Consider the following 16,682-nt stretch of genomic DNA (forward strand, 5'->3'; position numbering starts at 1 on the left):
AAAAAAAAAAAAAAAAGAAAATGTCACTAAAGCACACACATACAACTTGGGCCTTCAGTGACTGTAGTTTTTCCCAGTATTCTGGGCTTCTGACATCTGGAGCCTTGTGGACCCTCCCAGAATAGCCTACATACAGACAGGAGAAGCTGCCTTTGGCACATGCCTTCCAAGGGGATGGGGCAAACAGCCCCTCTGCCCCAACCATTCCCCTTTATTGTGCTGTCACACTGAGGCTACTGACTACCCCAGTCACCCCAGGGCTAGAACCAGGCACATGAGGCAGCTCTGTGGAATGATCTCAGCTGGCTTCCCTCTCCTCACCCTCCCCTGTGTCCCTGCCAGCATGGCTGTCTCCTTCAGTGGCCTTTGCTTCCCTCGGCCCCTCAAGGCCACTCACAGTCTTGAGTCCAGCTCGCTGTGCAGGCTGAGCTGGGTGAGCTGACCGACCTGCGGGAGGCTCTGAATGCTAGATGATAGTGCCTTTACAAGCCGCCCAGTCTTTGTGACCTTCTTCAAGCCGGGAACCTCTGGCAGGGGAAGCAGAAGATTTATGTATGCCCCTGGCATAAGGTGTGAGCCCCCTCTGGGCTGGGGCAGTCATACCTTTCCACAAGAAGGCTGTCTTGCTCTTAATGCCTGGAAGCAAAAGAGAACCCATATGACCACTGCTGGATCTTGATTTTAGAGGACCCAGAACTGTGTGGTTTTCTGTCTGGTCCCTGGGATCCTCTTTCTGAGAGAAGGGTCTGGTGTACTTAAAGCAGGAATTCTGTCCTGCTGTCCAGAGACCATGTCACAGCCTCCATGGGTGATTTTGGAAACTCTTGGCAACTCAGGCTCTCAAACCAGGAGGAAGACGGAAGGAAGTGCTTGGGAGGGGAGCCTTTGGTTTGACAGGAAAGCCCATGTGCCTATGGAAAGTCCCACACTGAGCTCCTGGCTCAAAGTGGGCACTTCCATGTGTGGAGCCAGCCATGAAACGACTGGATGGGGCCCCATCCCTACAGGGTTCCTTTGAGTTGGATGCAGGCTCTCTGCACCAGTGTCAGGGCCCACCTTTAGGGGGACACCCTTATCTTTGTCCCACCTTTGTCTCCTAATAAGATGGCAGAGCTGCTGTTCTTGGGGAGCTCTCCAGACTCCTTGGCCCTTTTGAAAGCCAGGCGCTTCTCCTGCTGCTCATCCAGCCACTCTTTGGGTGACAACTTGTACAGGAACTCCTTGTAGATCTTGTAATGTTTCAAGGTGTCTTCAAATTTGGAGATCTCGCTAGGCCCAAGAAGGGATGCAGGGAGTTAGGCGGTGCCCACCACCAAGTCCTAGCTGGGCTGGGAAGGGAGTCTGCCCTACAGGGACCAAACAATGGAATTTCTAGAGTTGTGACCCCTCTGTGACCTGCAGGTCCTCATCCATGGGGTCTCTCCTGCTCTCAACCTGAGCCACAATGCTCCTGTGTCCTGGGGTGTGGCCTCAGCAAAGTCACTAAGTGTCAGTCGCAGCACCACCCATAAGACAGGCCACACTCTCCCACAGGGTTGAGTCCCTAAGAGGCCTTTGTGGTCCTAAGTGTCCCTTGGCTCCAATGAAGTAACAGGGAACGGTGCCCCCTGTACTCTTACCTTTTGATGCTCGTGATCTGGGCTGTGAGTTCTCGGATCTCAACAATCTTCTCCGTCTTCATCTTGGTCTCTTTCTCAGCCCTGAAGGAGGGGGAACCAGGAGGCCAATCATGGATCATTAAAGACCAATCAGAAATGGAAGAAGCCATGGCCTTAGCATGGGCACAGGCTAAGTGGGGAGTTGGTGGGGTGGGGGATATCCAGGGGTCATGACCATAGGTTGAGATCAGGGCCTGGCTAGGGTTCATGGTTCCAGGTTCAGCCTAAGACTGGACTGGGCCTGGCCCGGGCAATGGGTTTGCATATGCAAGGCCTCAGGGCCTGTAGGCTCACAGTCTCATGGCCTGCACTGAGTTGCGGTCATTCTCCCTGAGGAACTCGTCAAACAAGGACGCGTCCTTCTCCAGGAACTTCTCAGCCCTCTCCAGCCTGTTCTCCTCCCGGGTCGCCAGCATTTCCAGCCGTTGGATTTCATTGCGCTTCATGGCCAGGGCATACTGTGGGCCAGCAGAGCAGGCATGAGGGCACCTGGCTGGGCCAGAACCAAGCTAAAGGCCCTAGCCTGGACATAGTTGTTCCTACCTGGAGGAGGAACATGCTTCGCCTCTTCTCCATGTAGTCATTCAGTGTTTCAGGCTCTTTATTCCTTTCTGCAACAAAACCCAGAAGGAGAGGAGAGGAGAGGAGAGAGGCTGGATCCCAAGCTGGAATTCGGCACCCAAGATGGTCCACAGAGGAGGCTGGTGTCCTGCTGCCCAACCAGGGTGTTAGAGTGTTGGTAGAAAGACTGTAGCAAACAGAGAAAAGGTTCCCCCAGCACATAGCCAACACTCCACATCTGCAGGAGCTATAGCCTTGGTTTCAACCAACAGATCAGAATTACATGGAAAAGAATCACATTTGCCCTAGAGGTGTAGTGACAGAATTCCCTGTCACTACAAACAACTGTTTACATAGATGTATACTGAACCCATCACAGACCGACCTATGGATGTCTTAGAAAACGGGGGAGCATAAACACAACTTTAAACATCCCTGTGGGTTCTGATACCAAGGTAGCTCCAGGATGATGTCCCCTGGAATGCTGAGGGGTAACTGCTAGGCTCTCACATGCTTGGTGTCTGTCTGACTTGTTCTCTCTCACTGTATCATCTTCTCAACTTGGAATAAGGCTCTTGGCAACTCTCACCCAACTAGACTTAGTAACACCAGCCAGGCCCTTGAGGCACAGGAACAATGGGGTGCTATGTGCTCTCTGTGGGATACTTAAGGTTGAGTAGTAGCTACGTCCATGGTTATTATTTCAGCCAAGTGAGGTGGACAGCTAGACAACCTCCACTGTGCAGAGACCACTTTGGCCCAAGGACATGTCCTCTGCGTATTGCATGAGGAAACTATGTGATCCTGACTTTAGAGGATCCAAAACTGGTTTCTGCCTGGCCCCTGGGAGACGGGACTGGTGTGCTTGAAGCAAGAGTTCTGTTCTGTAGTCCAGAGACCCTGTCACAACCTCTATGAGTGATTTTGCCCCTCAAGGACACTAGGTCCCCATGAAAGTCAAAGTCAGGATAGTGAGGAATTTTATGGCCTTCTGCTGATTCCCACTTCCCCTGCCTGCCACCCCACTTGCCTTTCTCAGCTTGAGGAATGGAGAGCAAAAGTTCCCCCACAAACCCCATCAAGCTCAGCTCTTGATGTCAAGGTAGAGGTTAGGGGTTCTGTTTTATGATCACAGTTAGTGCCTCTGTGGTTCCCCCCATGTACCATGAGGGCAAGCTCAGAACTCGGGGATTACTGCTGAGCAATAAACTAGCAGCTCACAGATACTTGGTTCAGTGTCTTAACATAGACCGTACAATTCATGAGATTGGTGCAGTTAGTTAGAGGAGTCCAGTGCTACCCATGACCTGTCAAATGCTGTAATGTGATCAAGAACTGGAAGGCAAGTTCGAGATACAGTTTCCCCACTATAGCTGAACTGCCTGTTTACTGTGACTGGCCAATTGTTGTGTGCATGGATGGATGGAACCCAAGCCTCTGTGAGCTGAGCCAGCCTCTACCCTTTTGCATCATGGAGTCCCCATGTGATCAGCATTCCCTGGAACTGTGGCCCATCAGGACAGAGCTTTTCAAGGTTTTCAGTGTCAGACACAGAGGGGGCCCTTCCTTAACCATCCCTCAACCCTGCTCCTGCACAAGGTAGGGATGCTGTACCTCGGGTCATGGCCAGCTTCCAATCATTGTTTTCTCGGAAGCAGCTGGTCTCCTGGGCCTCGGTGTTCAGCTGCTCCTGTTCCATCTCATCTTCTAGCTGTAGCTCCCGGCGCAGGCTAGTGTGCTTGGCTGACACCTTGGATGCGTAGGTCATCTTCTGGTGCACTCTCAAAATCTTCTTTTGTTCACGCTCCTATGGGGATGACGGGCGGTCAGTAGGACCAGGACTTCTACTGGATGCATATCTCCAGTGCCCCTCTTCTAGTGCCAGAGGCTGAAGGGGCCCATACATATGGAGGGCACACACACACACACACACACCTTGCTGAGCATTCTGTTGGTGCTCTTAGAGAGCCCTTGAGCTCTTAATGCACAGCCTCTGGAGTTGAATGGAACAATGCCCACTGAGGATGGGTCGCAGGAAGGGCAGCCATACCAAACACAAGTACTAGCTCAGTGTACATCCAGATAACAAATGGTACCAACATGGCTAGGAGACGATCTGTCCATTCACCCAGAATCCCCTTTACCTGATGCTGCGCATTTTATATTTGCTAAAACTGAACAAGACTGGCAATTCCTCTGTAGGATGTCTTGTCACCTGGATGGAAGCTCATTGGTGGCTTTTATCTCCACTGCCCTGAACCTCTGTACTGCCCAGAGGATATCATCTTTATCCATCCAAGGATGGCAGGGCAGGGGGACACTGACTGTAACAGCTCTCAAGACCAAGTGCTGTTTAGCATTGTGAGCTTTGCACTGAAGCCTCCTCATTCAGAAAGAGTCTCAGCAGCAGACTGTTTTCTGCTGGGACCCACCAGCTGCCACAACCCACTACCTGATAGCCCTGAAGAATCCAGCTAATGCTGAATCCAGCCTGAAGGAGAGCTGGTCCCTCTGCGTGATAGTAAAATGACACCCTCAGGTGTGGAGAACATTGAGCCAATGCATGGGGTAGAGTGGAACTGAGGGTCTGCTGGGTACAAGGTGAGAAGGGTTTAGACTGGAGACCCACTGGGTGAGGAGTGTATGTATGGGGACTCTCTTGTTGGGGAGGGTGCAGGCTGGGCATCTGTAAGGAGGAAATTGGAGATTCTTCAGGGGTGAAAGGGTAGCATGAATTGCCCATGAACATTGCAGAAGGCAGTACCCCCAAGGTACTCCTAGGCTTGGAAATAGAATAAATACCCAAGTCTGCATCCCAAGAAGAGGAAGGCCCAAGGTGAAGGCCAGAGAGAGGCCTGCCTGTGTGTTTTCCATCCCTTCTCAGTGTGTCACAACATCTGAGACCCTTCTTTCAGAGCCCCAAGTTCAAGCTCACACTCTCTTCTTCTGGAGCTGGGCATGGCTCACAGGCCTGTCCCAGTTTCAAATACTGAGGCTGAAGGATGTCTTTCACTCCATGTGATTCTAGCATGGGACCCTGCCACCCTGAGAGCAGTAGATGCTGAGCCTGAGTCAGGGGACACAAACTGCCAGGCCAGGTCAGGAGAAAAGCGGGGTATAGCAGGATTGCATTGTATGGGCTTGTTCTGCTGTTCTGAGCTGGGGCTGTGGAATCTGGGGATGCCGTGGCTCCTAGTCATGTGGACAAAACAAGAGGCAGCAAGCTGGGGTACCAGGTGAGACAGGGGTAGGGGCATTCTGTGTACCTGTCCTGTGGGATTTCAAGCAGGGGAGAGGTCCAGAGGAGAGGACCTGTGGATTTGAGTCAGGTCTTGAAGGACAAGAAGGCTGCTGAGCGAGAATGTCAGGTCTCACCGGGGAGAGTGGAAGAGGTAAAGAGATTTGCAGGGAAAGTGGGTCAATGATTGTTCTAGAGTAAGAGGGAGTTGGGGAGGGGGACATTTACCTGAGATAGGAACAGGGAAGGGGGCTACTACTCAGAAAGGAGAGGCTGCCCAAGGTCTAGATACTTACTGCAATAGCTTGATTCCGCTCCTGCTCTCTGAGCAAGAAGTAGTCCACATCCCTTGATATGTGGAAAGGGTTACTTGAGCGGTCAGAAATAGTCACATTCCCTGGAGAAGGAGAAAACAGTCTGAGTCTAAGGGAACCCTGGGCCTTTTCTACCCAGCACACAGCACACAGCATTGGTGAATGTGTTCCCATCCAGCCACCCTCGAAGTCTTCTCTTGGGTCCTGAAGCTCCACAAACTCCTCTGTGGTTTAACCTAGGGGAGCTGGGCTCCATCCCAGCATCTGTCCTGGTGTGAAAATCCCAGCAAGATTCCTTTCATGGAGATGGAAAGCCAGAGCCTGCTGCCCCAAAGTGATGAAACTGAGCAGGTTTTCTATGGGTAGAACAGGTGGGACACAGGCCAGACCAACTCCTGGAATACTCAGGATGGGGGTGGGGGGACGGGAAGAAATCCATCCAGGGAGCCCCGAGTCAGGGCTCATGCTGGTCTGCTCTGTGAACCCCAGGTCATACCTTCCTCCTCTACACTGACCCAGATTCTAGTGTGTTCACTAGAGGTAGTCTTTGTGAGCTCTGGGAAGCCAGGAAGTCAGAGGGTCCCACAGGGTCCCAATCCAGCAACTCAGAAATCTTAGGAATAACTATGAAAATCCAGGACATCTCTGAGAAGCATAGGGAGTCCTAGTATGGTAAAAGCTGTTTGAGAGTCCCGGGAGAGAGAAAGAGTAGCCATGGGTCTGCTTTAAAAGCCCCATGTCCACACTTATGGCTACATGGAGTTTCGGTCAATTAAAAGTGAGCCAGAACTCTTGGGTGGAACTTCTGGGATGGTCCTTTCCTTATGAGGCTGAGATGCTGAGTGGGCAGTATGGTAGACACAATCTAGAATCACACAGGAAGGTATTGTCTAGAGCAGGGTGGTCTTTGGGCCTGTTTGTAGGGGATTGTCTTGGTTTTGTTGATTGATTTGGGAAGACATCAGCCCACCATGGGCAGCACCATTCCTTAGGGTTAGGACCTGGACTTTGTAAGAGTAGAAATGAGCTGAACCCCAGGCTTGCACACATGTATTGCTCTCTGTTCTTGGCTGGCTGTCTTAAGTTCCTGCCACCTTACTGTGACCTGGAGCTGAGAGCTAAACTAAGCCCTTTCTCCCCTAAGCAGATTTTTATGGGGTATTTTATCACAGCAACATAAAACTAGGGCTGACAGGTTTGTTTGTTTGTTTGTTTGTTTGTTTTTTATCTTTTTTGGTTCCTTTCTTCTTGCCTTGAGTCAAACACAAAGGAGCATATCAGCCTCTCTGTGACCACAAGACAATCTTGTATTTGCAAATTCTGGTGAGGGAAAGATGGAGGACCTGGTCACCCAGATGCCTTCTTGGAGTTTTGGAGCTCAGCCCTGACTCACTTCTCACTACTCATTACCCCCACTGCCAACCCTCCTTGTGTTGCTGATGAGTTCTGTCCAACACTCCCCTCCGCCCTGCACCCTGGAGGCCAGCCTGAAGCACCCTAGGAGAGGGACCTAAAGCCTGGTGGCCTGCAGGACTGCAGGGCTGTGGGGTAGGTCACCTCTGCCCACCCTGCTCAGAATCCGCCTACCCCGCTCAGGAACCGCCCACCCCGCTCAGCTCACCTTTGTTTTTCTTTGAATCTTTCTTCTCTTCAAAGAAGGAAGAGAAGCTGTTGTTTATGAAATCCTGGCTGCCTCCTGGTGAGAGACAAGAGAGAGTGACAGCAGTAACATGTCTGGCCCCAAGAACTGTGAGCACACAACAAGGCTGATGGGGGTTCCAGACCCTCGGGGCACCAATTTAGCAACCTCGATGAGCCTTCAGGTGTGCATCTGAGTTGAGGATACTGACTTAAGCAACATGGAGATATCTTAGAAGCAGGTCAGGTGTCCCCAACTCCTCCCATGGCCTAATGGAAATGTCAGAAGCTCATTCCTTAGGAAACACCACCCCCTTCCATCTAAAGAGGAGTTCTGCTTAACTTGGCCCTGTGACCAAGAAACGTACATTAAAAGGCCAGTTTTGTCCCCCGGATGGGCTTATATCTTCCTTCAGGCAACCTGAGGCACTTGCAGTCCAGCTGCTTTGTGACACACACAGGAAAGAGCCCTGTGTCCCCCACACCCCCAAGTCTGCCAGGACTCCAGCATCCTATACCTTACAGGGGAGCCAGAAAGAGCAGAACTTGGGCTAAGTCAGGGATGGCTGTGGTCCCCAGTGCCCTCAGATAGGGAAAGTCAGGCCTGAGTGGAAGGATGAGGCTGAGCAGAGCCCTGGAGGCCCAGCAAGCCTGTCTGACCAGCAAGAAGGCTCAGCCTAAAGCCTGGTGGAATGCAGGACAAGTGAAACTACAGTCTCACTGCAGGCAAAGGGTGGGAAAGTCGGGGAGTCAGGCATCCTTCATTCTCCAGAGCTCGCTTTTGCCAAATTGTCCTGTTTTCTAGAGTCTGTGGAAAACTTTCCTGGTAGTAAAATTCAATTATCCCACTATAAAAATTTCAAGATAATTAAAAACGAAACACATCAGAATCAAATAAATGGACCAGACCCAAGATCGAGTCCAGATTACACTTCAACTCTTGATTCTGAATTTAAAAAAAAAAAAAAAAAAAAAAGGTACACATGGCCCAAGACTCAGGTACTAAGAGTTCTCAACCTTTGTGGTGCGAGAAACATCTTCACCCTTTCCCCTACCCAACAGAGGTTTTCGTCTCCTTAAGAAGGAATCTCCCCGTGTATACTGGCTTCAGGCTCGTTATCCTTCGGGCTCAACCTCCCAAGTGTGGTATCTCTAGTTTATCTAATATATCTTCTATATCTCTAGTTTAAAAGACATGAGGGGCGGATGAAGGGCTCTAACAAGCCCGAGCATGGCAAACACGGCTCTTCCAGGTCCTGCCCTCCCCCAACCCCTCTCCCTTGCTAAACCATTAGATACCATTTCTAAAGCTAGCTTCCAAGGTCTAGTCCCCAATTTGGCCACCTCCTCCTTCTGAGGTCGACCACCAAAGCCATCAAAAATGCTATACTGACCAAGCCTGTCCAATCAAAATTAATCAACTCAGACTGGTGTGGGGCGTCCCCTTTCCCTGTCTATACTGCCACTTGCCCGTGGGCTATGCTTCCCTCCTTCTTCAGTGACAGTCCTTTGTCCCTTTGCAGCAGATATTCTTCCCCTCCCCCCCCTTGTTTCCTTTCCCTTCTCCCTCTTCCTCTGTCTCCTGTCTTTCTCTCCCCGCCCTTTACTCTTTTACAAGAGGTACAAATTGAGCTCCTTTGTGCTGAGAACTTGGTTGTGGTACAATCTGTCCTTTCCCTGGTGAGTTGGCTCAGCAGTTACACACCTGCTCTTACAGAGAACACAGGTTCTGTTCTCGGTACCCACAAGGTGGCTAATAACCATCTGTAATTCCAGTCCCAAGAGATCTGACACCCTCTTCTGGCCTCTGAGGGCATCAGGCACACGTGTACACACATGCAGGCAAATCACCCATACACAGAAATCTTTAAAAAAAAAAAAAAAACTTTTGAAAAATACATACATTTGGGGAGGGATGGATCAGGGAGGAGTTAAGGGGGAGGAGTTGGGGTGAATATGACCAAAATACATTCTCATAAAACCTTGAAAATTTAATAAAAATATTTGTAAGGGCTGTAGAGATAGCTTGAGAGTTAAGAGTAATCACTGTTCTTCGACACCTATAAGGAAAATCCTTCTGGCCTTCCCAGACACCTGCACACATGTGACAAACATAAATGTAAGTAATAGAAGTGAGTAAATATTTAAAAACAAAACAAAATTCTATGCATGCACACATCCTCTACTTTTCCACTAAAATTCTTTTGACTACTTGCTGCAACATACATGCACAGCTGACTCTTTGGGACCTGATGTCACGTGAGGAAGGCAGCCTCCATGGTGGTTGGAATGAGAACAGGTCAGGGGTCAGCACTGCTTCAGAGCTCTGTCAGCCCTTCAGAGGAATAGCCCCTGCATGGAAACTTGTTTCTCAGAAATATTCTGGCATCCACCAGCATAGGTGAAGAATCCTATAAGATGGCTGAAACCCACAGCAGACTTCCTCATCTGCCCACAACCTCCCCCACGCCCCCCCCACACACCCTCATGTTTCCCTTGTACTGATTGCTGATCCACTTTATATAGAAAGTTCATGTGAGCTGGGTGTAGTGACACATGAGTGTCTAAAGGTTAGGTTTGACCATAAGCTACCGGGGTGGGGGAGGGGGCAGAGGAAAGGGTTTATTTGGCTTAAGCTTCCACATCATAGTCCATCACTGAAGGAAATCAGGACAGGAACTCCAACAAGTAGGAACCTAGAGGCAGAAACTGATGCAGATGCCATGAAGGGGTGCCACTTTCTGTTTTGCTCCCCATGACTTGCTCAGCCTGCTTTCTCATAGAACTCAGGACCACCAGCCCAGGGATGACACCATCCACAGTGGATGAACCCTTTCCCAACAATCACTAATTAAGAAAATGCCCCACAGTCGGATCTTACGGAAGCATTTTCTCAATTGAGGGCCTCTCCTTTCATATGGCATGACCTTGTGTCAAGTTGACATAAAACTAGCCAGCCAGGTGGGTCCTTCCAGGTCACTGGGATCTGTGTTCCAAGATCAGTCATGTATAGCTGACTCAATGAGCCTGTCTTCTTCCACAAACAGGCATTTCATGTTGGTACTTGGAACTGGGGAGAGGGCTTCGTTGTGGACAGACGGGTGGAGCTGGATGGCAAGGTTGGATGTGCACCTGCACTTGTATTTAACTGGTTAAGAGTCTCTATTTTATGTGTCTTTTACCGAAATTTAAAGTCTGAAACCCGTAGCTCTTTCACACACACACACCTAGCAAAAAAAAACGAGCCCCTCATGGAACGCTGGGAGTTTTTTCAATCTTTCACCATTTCTCAACTTTGCAATGAGTTCTCTGGATCACCAGGCTTAGCACTGCCGACCGGCCTAGGTCCCTTGCTCTGCCACTGCCTCATGAACCTCAGCTCTACACACTCCAGCTCTCTGAGGACCCGCCAGTAGCTGAGGCTTCCGTAGTTCCCTGTCTGCTCAACCTCCTGAGCGCTCGGTCGCATGAGCGCCCACTGGTGGCCAAGAGGAAACTATGTTTGGCTCAACCACCGCAGTCCTTCATGTAAATGAGGACAACCATCTCAAAGGACAGTGAAAAAACGCCCCTCCCTACCCCCTTTCTGGATTTAGGTACAAAGAGGCGCCCTGTTCTGGGCTTGCTGCGTCAGTGGTAGAAGGCTGCTTCGGAGAGAGGGAGCCGGGGAAGGGTGCAGGGCAGAGAGACCCCGAAAGGCAAAAGAAGCAGGGGAAAGGCTGGGACGCACCAGCACCAAAAGAAACTGCAGCCAGGCAACAAGATGAGCTCCTGGGAGCCGCCAAACATTAAAAGCTGGGGGTAGCAGCTGCAGCGCAGGAACTCACTATGCTGCGCAGGCTGCATGCCTTGCCTGTGTCTTCGGCTCCCTTAGTGAAACTCTACAGAGAGCAAATGATCAGGGGGCTCCTAAGTCAATCAGTGGGGGAACCTTGACTGGCCCTGGCCTGGTTACCCTTTCGCCTACTAAAAGTGTAACTGCATTTCCTGGGGGTGCTCTCTCCCAGTATGGCCAAGAGTCTAAAGCCATGGACAGTTTTCCATTCAGAGAACACTGAGAAGTTCACAAAAATGCTTCACGGAGGAGTCAGGCTGCCACCAGATCTCCATTGGAGGTGATGCCGGTTGGCCTCTGTGCTCATGTGATGTACCCCGCTAGCGGCCCTTGTTTCCCAAGTTGCCCACCTCAGTGCAACTTGAGCCTGATGTAGACATGGTGGACGGGACTATCCTCTGAGCTAAACTACCAGTTTTGAGAGTTCTGCTGGGCCTGCCTGCAAAAGACCATCATAGCCGGGCCTGTTGGATCGTCTTTAAAAGGGAGATGAAAGGTCGTGGGACCCTCACCAAACAGTAGCCAGTCACCCCTCCAAACAGCTTTATATGCTTCTGCCCTCATGGCTTGTAGTCTTTCTCAGGTCTCCATCTACGGAACTATAAGAGAGTCATCATCCCTGCTGGGTAAAGACTTTCTACTCCAGCCCACACTCCTGTAAGTAACCCCTCACCCATGTTCTATGACAGTGGTTCTCAACCTTGCTAAATGCTGCAACCCTTTAATACAGTTCCTCATGGTGTCGTTACTCCCCCAACCATAAAATAATTTTATTGCTACTTCATAAACTTTGCTACTGTTGTGAATCATAATGTAAATATCTGTATTTTCCCATGGTCTTTGTAGACCCCTGTGAAAGGGTCATCTGGCCCGCAAAGGGGTTGAGACAGGTGTATTCCTCAGCTGGAGACTTTGGGGTTGGAGAAGGTGGGTGGGAGTAGACGTTGTTTATGTCTCTCCCTGGGAAGGAATTTTAGTAGCAAGATACTATTAGATAGATAATGGCCAGGTCCTTGACATGCAATTCCTCTTTTGTTGAGGTGGGGGCATAGGGTATGCTGCCATGCCCTAGAGAAAAGCAAAATCCTGACTCTGCTTCAGCCCTCGGTGCCCCGGTGTGGAATGCCAGCTGAACATGTTAGCGACCAACTCACAGCAGGGATTCGTGCAGACAGAGCCCCTCTCTCAACACCCAAGCTAAACTGAGACACTGCAGCAGCGTGAGGGTAGGGTAATACACAGGGCTCTGGCCTCCCTGTCTTTGTCTCCACCCCATGCCCTTTCATTCACTCATCCTCCTTGTGATGAGTCTAGGGCCGGAGTTGCTTTGAGTTGTTAGTTCTGTTCTGATTTCTTTTGAAGAGCTTCCAGGCGGCTTCCTCGGTGGCTGTTTCTTTGCTGCTCCTGGTGGGTTGAGAGTCTCTGCTTCCCATCCTTGTCTGTCTTGGCAACACCATCTTCTGTGTTTGTTATTTATTGATAGTGGCCTAATGCATGTGAAGTGGCATCTCACCTGGGCTCTGACTTTAAGTTCCCTCATTTGTGACAGACTTAGTGGCTGCCTGTATATAATTTGATTCCCTTGCTCACTGGGGAGAAGGGTTCTTTACAGTTTGTCTTTTACCCTATCAAAGATTTCTAAGTATCATATCAATGTCTAACTGTCCCAGGGAGGGTTACAGAGCCCGAGCCAGTGAGGCTGAGATGGTGGCCTTCTCTGTTCTATCTGAAATGAATCATTCTCTCCACCAGGCTATATCCTGGGAGCTGTACACATCTGACTAGAGTCCAGAGTTTAAAATGGGATGTTTAAGGAGGAATTGCTCAAAAAGCAAATAGGTGACTAGACTCCTGAGGGGTCAAAGGAAGGAGGTGCCCCATGGGGAAACTGAGGCAAGAGTCTCCCAAAGGACTGGTGAGATGCCTGGGTTAGATGCTTGCTAGGAGGCCTGATGGCCTGAGTTTGATCCTCAGAACCCACATGGTGGAAGGAGAGGGATGATGCCCCGAAGTTGTTCTCTGACCTTCACACACACACACACACACACACACACATACACAAATATATACACATACACACACATATACACACATACACATATACACACACACATGTGATTTCTTTGAGTCAGTACAGAATGAGAAGGTGGGGGAATTAAAATAATACTAAGGGTATGTGAAAATGTATAAAGAATTATACTTATTTCCCATATACATATATATACATACATATACATATACATATATATATATATATATATATATATATATATATGTATATATATATATATATGAAACCAAAGGTCCTACACTGCACTGACGCCTATGAATCGTGTGACCACCAACATGGCACTCATCTTCCTATGAACCACGTGGCCACCAGCATGGCACTCGTCGTGGCATAACTACCAGATCCCTAACTTCAGTTAGGCTAGTTAGGACTTAAGTTGTGGGCTACTATACTGGCTAGTGTGGTATCAACTTAACCCAACCTAGAGTGAGTCATCCGAGAGAAGGGAGCCTCAACTGAAAAACTCTCCTCATAAGATCCAGCTGTGAGGCTTTTTTTAAATTATTGATAAGTTTGGAGAGGGCCCAGCCCATTTGTGTGGTGCTCTCTCTTGGGTTCTATAAGAAAGCGGGCCCATGGAGAGTTAGCCACTAATCCACACTCCTCCATGGCCTCTGCATCAGCTCCTGCCTCCGAAGTCCTGCCCTCATGAACTGTTATATGGAACTGTGAGCAAAAAAAAAAAAAAAAAAAAAAAAAGCCATTCCTTCCCAAGTTGCTTTGACCATGTACTGTTCTGTGATGAGGGGTGACATCATCTGTTTGCAGCCTTGTTTTTAAAGGAGAGAGAATATGGGAGAGTGGGGGCTCTAAATATCCTTGAGGGAGCAAGTATGTATAACAATTCATTTTCTGAAATCACACAAAGTCTCCATTGGTGGTAGCTGGTGATGAAGCACATTCCTTCCATGCTGTGGGATTCTGAATCTGCTCAAAAGCATGAAATGTCTCCAGTTTTGCTTTAAAATAAAGCTTTTCTTGCAACACGGTTTCATTATGTAGCCCAAGCTGGCCTCAAACTCACAATCCTCAACAGGGTCTCCTTATATAGTTCAGGCTAGCCTCAAGCTCACCATCATTCTCTTGCTGCATTGCCCCAGTGCTGGCATTATAGGGATATACCACCATTCACAGGAATACTCAGTGTGTGGACTCATGGGCAAGGCAGGGTACGGGAGGGCATTTTTATTATGTGGAAGAAAAGACAAGCTGTAGACTCATGTTTCTGCTTGGATGTGAACAGAGCTTTCTTGGAGATGGCTCTGAGCATCACTGTGGTGTCTGGGAAGATGTTGGAGGTAGGCTTTCCAATAGGTTTGGACTATGTAGGACTTGCCCTAAAAACACATTTTTTTTTAAGCAGAAGAAAAAAAAGAACAGAAAAGAGGTGACTCTGATTTGAAAGCTGAAGGGAGCAGACAATGCAGGAATGATAACACTGTCCACCTCACAGATCCCTAGGTGCCACCCAGTGTGAGCACTGACAAGCATTCATGTCACCTGGCCTGGGACCAGCCAGCCTTCCTCCTCTGGACTCAGCCTAGCAGCCACAGCAGAAAAGAAGTAGAGAGGCTTGCTTTTACAGTGGCTTCCCTCCCTCCCTGCTACTGTCTACAGTGTGTTCTTTCAAGTTCATGCACTGAAGTCCATATCCCCACAGTACCTCAGAATGCAGCCTTGTTTGTACATAAAGGCCATTGCAGATGTGTATAGAAAAGCTGAGAACATTCTAGCATACACCCAGTTTCACAGTGACAAGAAGGGTGGCACTGGGCACAGACACACACAGAAGGAACTCTATGGAAGAGCAAAGGCAGAAGTGGGCGGTGCCCTTAAGGCCAAGGGCAGTCAGGATGCCAAGTGCCCACCAGAGGGCAGAGGTACCTGGGTCAGACCCTCCGCAAACCTCAGAAGGCACCAGCCCTGTGCTCCTTTCTCTCATGGCAGTCAAAGCTGTGAAACAGACTTCTTCTACCAGCTAAGCCATGCAGCCCTAGGTGGGGTTCTGTATCACGGTAGCTGAGAGAAAAGCATGCACAGTGTTGATTTAGAGCTACCTCAGCCTTTGTGTGAGTTTACACCTAACTGTCCCGGGGTTCCTTTGCCCTCCAGGAACCCCCACCCAGTTCAGTACTTACTGTCTTCTATCATTTTCACGGAGAACCTAGAGGACCGTGCCTTTAACGTCATGACTGAGGATCAACCGGTGTGCAAAGCTTGGCCTTAGCTGAAGGAGATTCTCGCCTGGAGAGTGACACAGTACTTGAGAGGATGGTCTCCCAAACCCACAGCCCACTTTGACCCTGAGTGGCTTGCATTTCCACTATGTAGACTAACACTGCCTATTCCCTGTATCCAGGTTCGATGGGATCTACTAATCCCTTCTTGGGCAAGGCTGGCCCAGATCTTCCTGCGCTCAGAACAAACCAGCTTTGGTCTGCCTGGAGCCTCTGGGAAGCCTTTCACCTAGGTGAGGTTGGAAGGGTGAGGGGCAGGCTTCTCCCTTTAAAGCTGGACTCAGATGTCACTTTGAGAGACCTTCCTGCACCAATGCATGTAATGACCCTTCGTTTTCTTCTTTACGAGGTCAAGTGGTTGCCTCTTACAAGACTTTTATTGCATATGTCTCCCAGAATGCAAGTTGCACAAAAGCAAGCCCTCTATTCCACCTGTTAGAGCTCCCCACGCTATGCTATGCTAGGCTCCCTTCAAAATGAAATGAGTTTTCCTGTTTGTAGAAGCTCAACCAGTGTTCCAAATCTCAACGAAGAAGAGCTGAGGGTGGGACCCACCCACCACCTCCCAGCCCAGCCCTGCGCGCACCCACCAGCCGCGTGCACTCAGCTTGCTCCGAAGCCTCGGTCCGCAATTCTCCAGTCTTCTAGTCCTGAACTGCGTTTGCGACACCAAGGCAACTATTCTCACAGGAGCTGTGATGTCATAAAGCCCCGGAGGCGGGCCCGGGCACACTGGGCGGGCTGGCGGGCGGGCGGGCACGCACGGAGTCCTGTGCAGGACTGTGGCAGCTAAAGAGCAGAAGACATGGTCTCAGGGAAGGGACAACGACTAGGAGCAGAGTGATCCGGGTTGTTGCAACCTGGGACAGGGTATGTTTGCCCAGCGCACTAGCTTCTCCCACCATTCGATTCTCCTGCCCATCCGTAAAGGATTTTGTTGCAGCTAGGGCACAGCCAACAGCCTGGCTCTTCAGAGAATATTTAGGAGTCTTGGGGCAGGGGAGGACGATGGTAAAACAGTCTACAGGCTAGGAATGTGCCAAAGACAGTCTCCTTAGCTCCTGGCGCTACTCAGGGTCGCAGGCGCCACCTGGTGGGTGGAGAGATAGAACCAAGGCAAAAAGGCCAGG

At 49.8% G+C, this 16,682-nt stretch overlaps 1 protein-coding gene across 1 annotated transcript in view; it reads right to left on the minus strand.

Moving 5' to 3' along the window:
• Cfap100 (cilia and flagella associated protein 100) overlaps nt 1–16,191 on the minus strand; it is a 24,255-nt gene extending 8,064 nt beyond the window's left edge. The window contains exons 1-12 of the mRNA XM_021190795.2: nt 16,143–16,191; nt 15,454–15,559; nt 15,291–15,293; nt 7,393–7,467; nt 5,754–5,854; nt 3,834–4,026; nt 2,202–2,269; nt 1,953–2,116; nt 1,620–1,700; nt 1,071–1,269; nt 604–622; nt 398–527 (exon numbers count right to left, since the gene is read on the minus strand). Of these exons, the coding sequence (XP_021046454.1) occupies nt 398–527; nt 604–622; nt 1,071–1,269; nt 1,620–1,700; nt 1,953–2,116; nt 2,202–2,269; nt 3,834–4,026; nt 5,754–5,854; nt 7,393–7,467; nt 15,291–15,293; nt 15,454–15,505 (1,085 nt within the window). The 5' untranslated portion in view covers nt 15,506–15,559; nt 16,143–16,191. The remainder of the gene's footprint in view (nt 1–397; nt 528–603; nt 623–1,070; nt 1,270–1,619; nt 1,701–1,952; nt 2,117–2,201; nt 2,270–3,833; nt 4,027–5,753; nt 5,855–7,392; nt 7,468–15,290; nt 15,294–15,453; nt 15,560–16,142) is intronic.
• Between the last annotated feature and the right edge of the window lie 491 nt (nt 16,192–16,682).

This window comes from Mus pahari, chromosome 2, assembly GCF_900095145.1.
Source record: "Mus pahari chromosome 2, PAHARI_EIJ_v1.1, whole genome shotgun sequence".
NCBI classification, from domain to species: domain Eukaryota; kingdom Metazoa; phylum Chordata; class Mammalia; order Rodentia; family Muridae; genus Mus; species Mus pahari.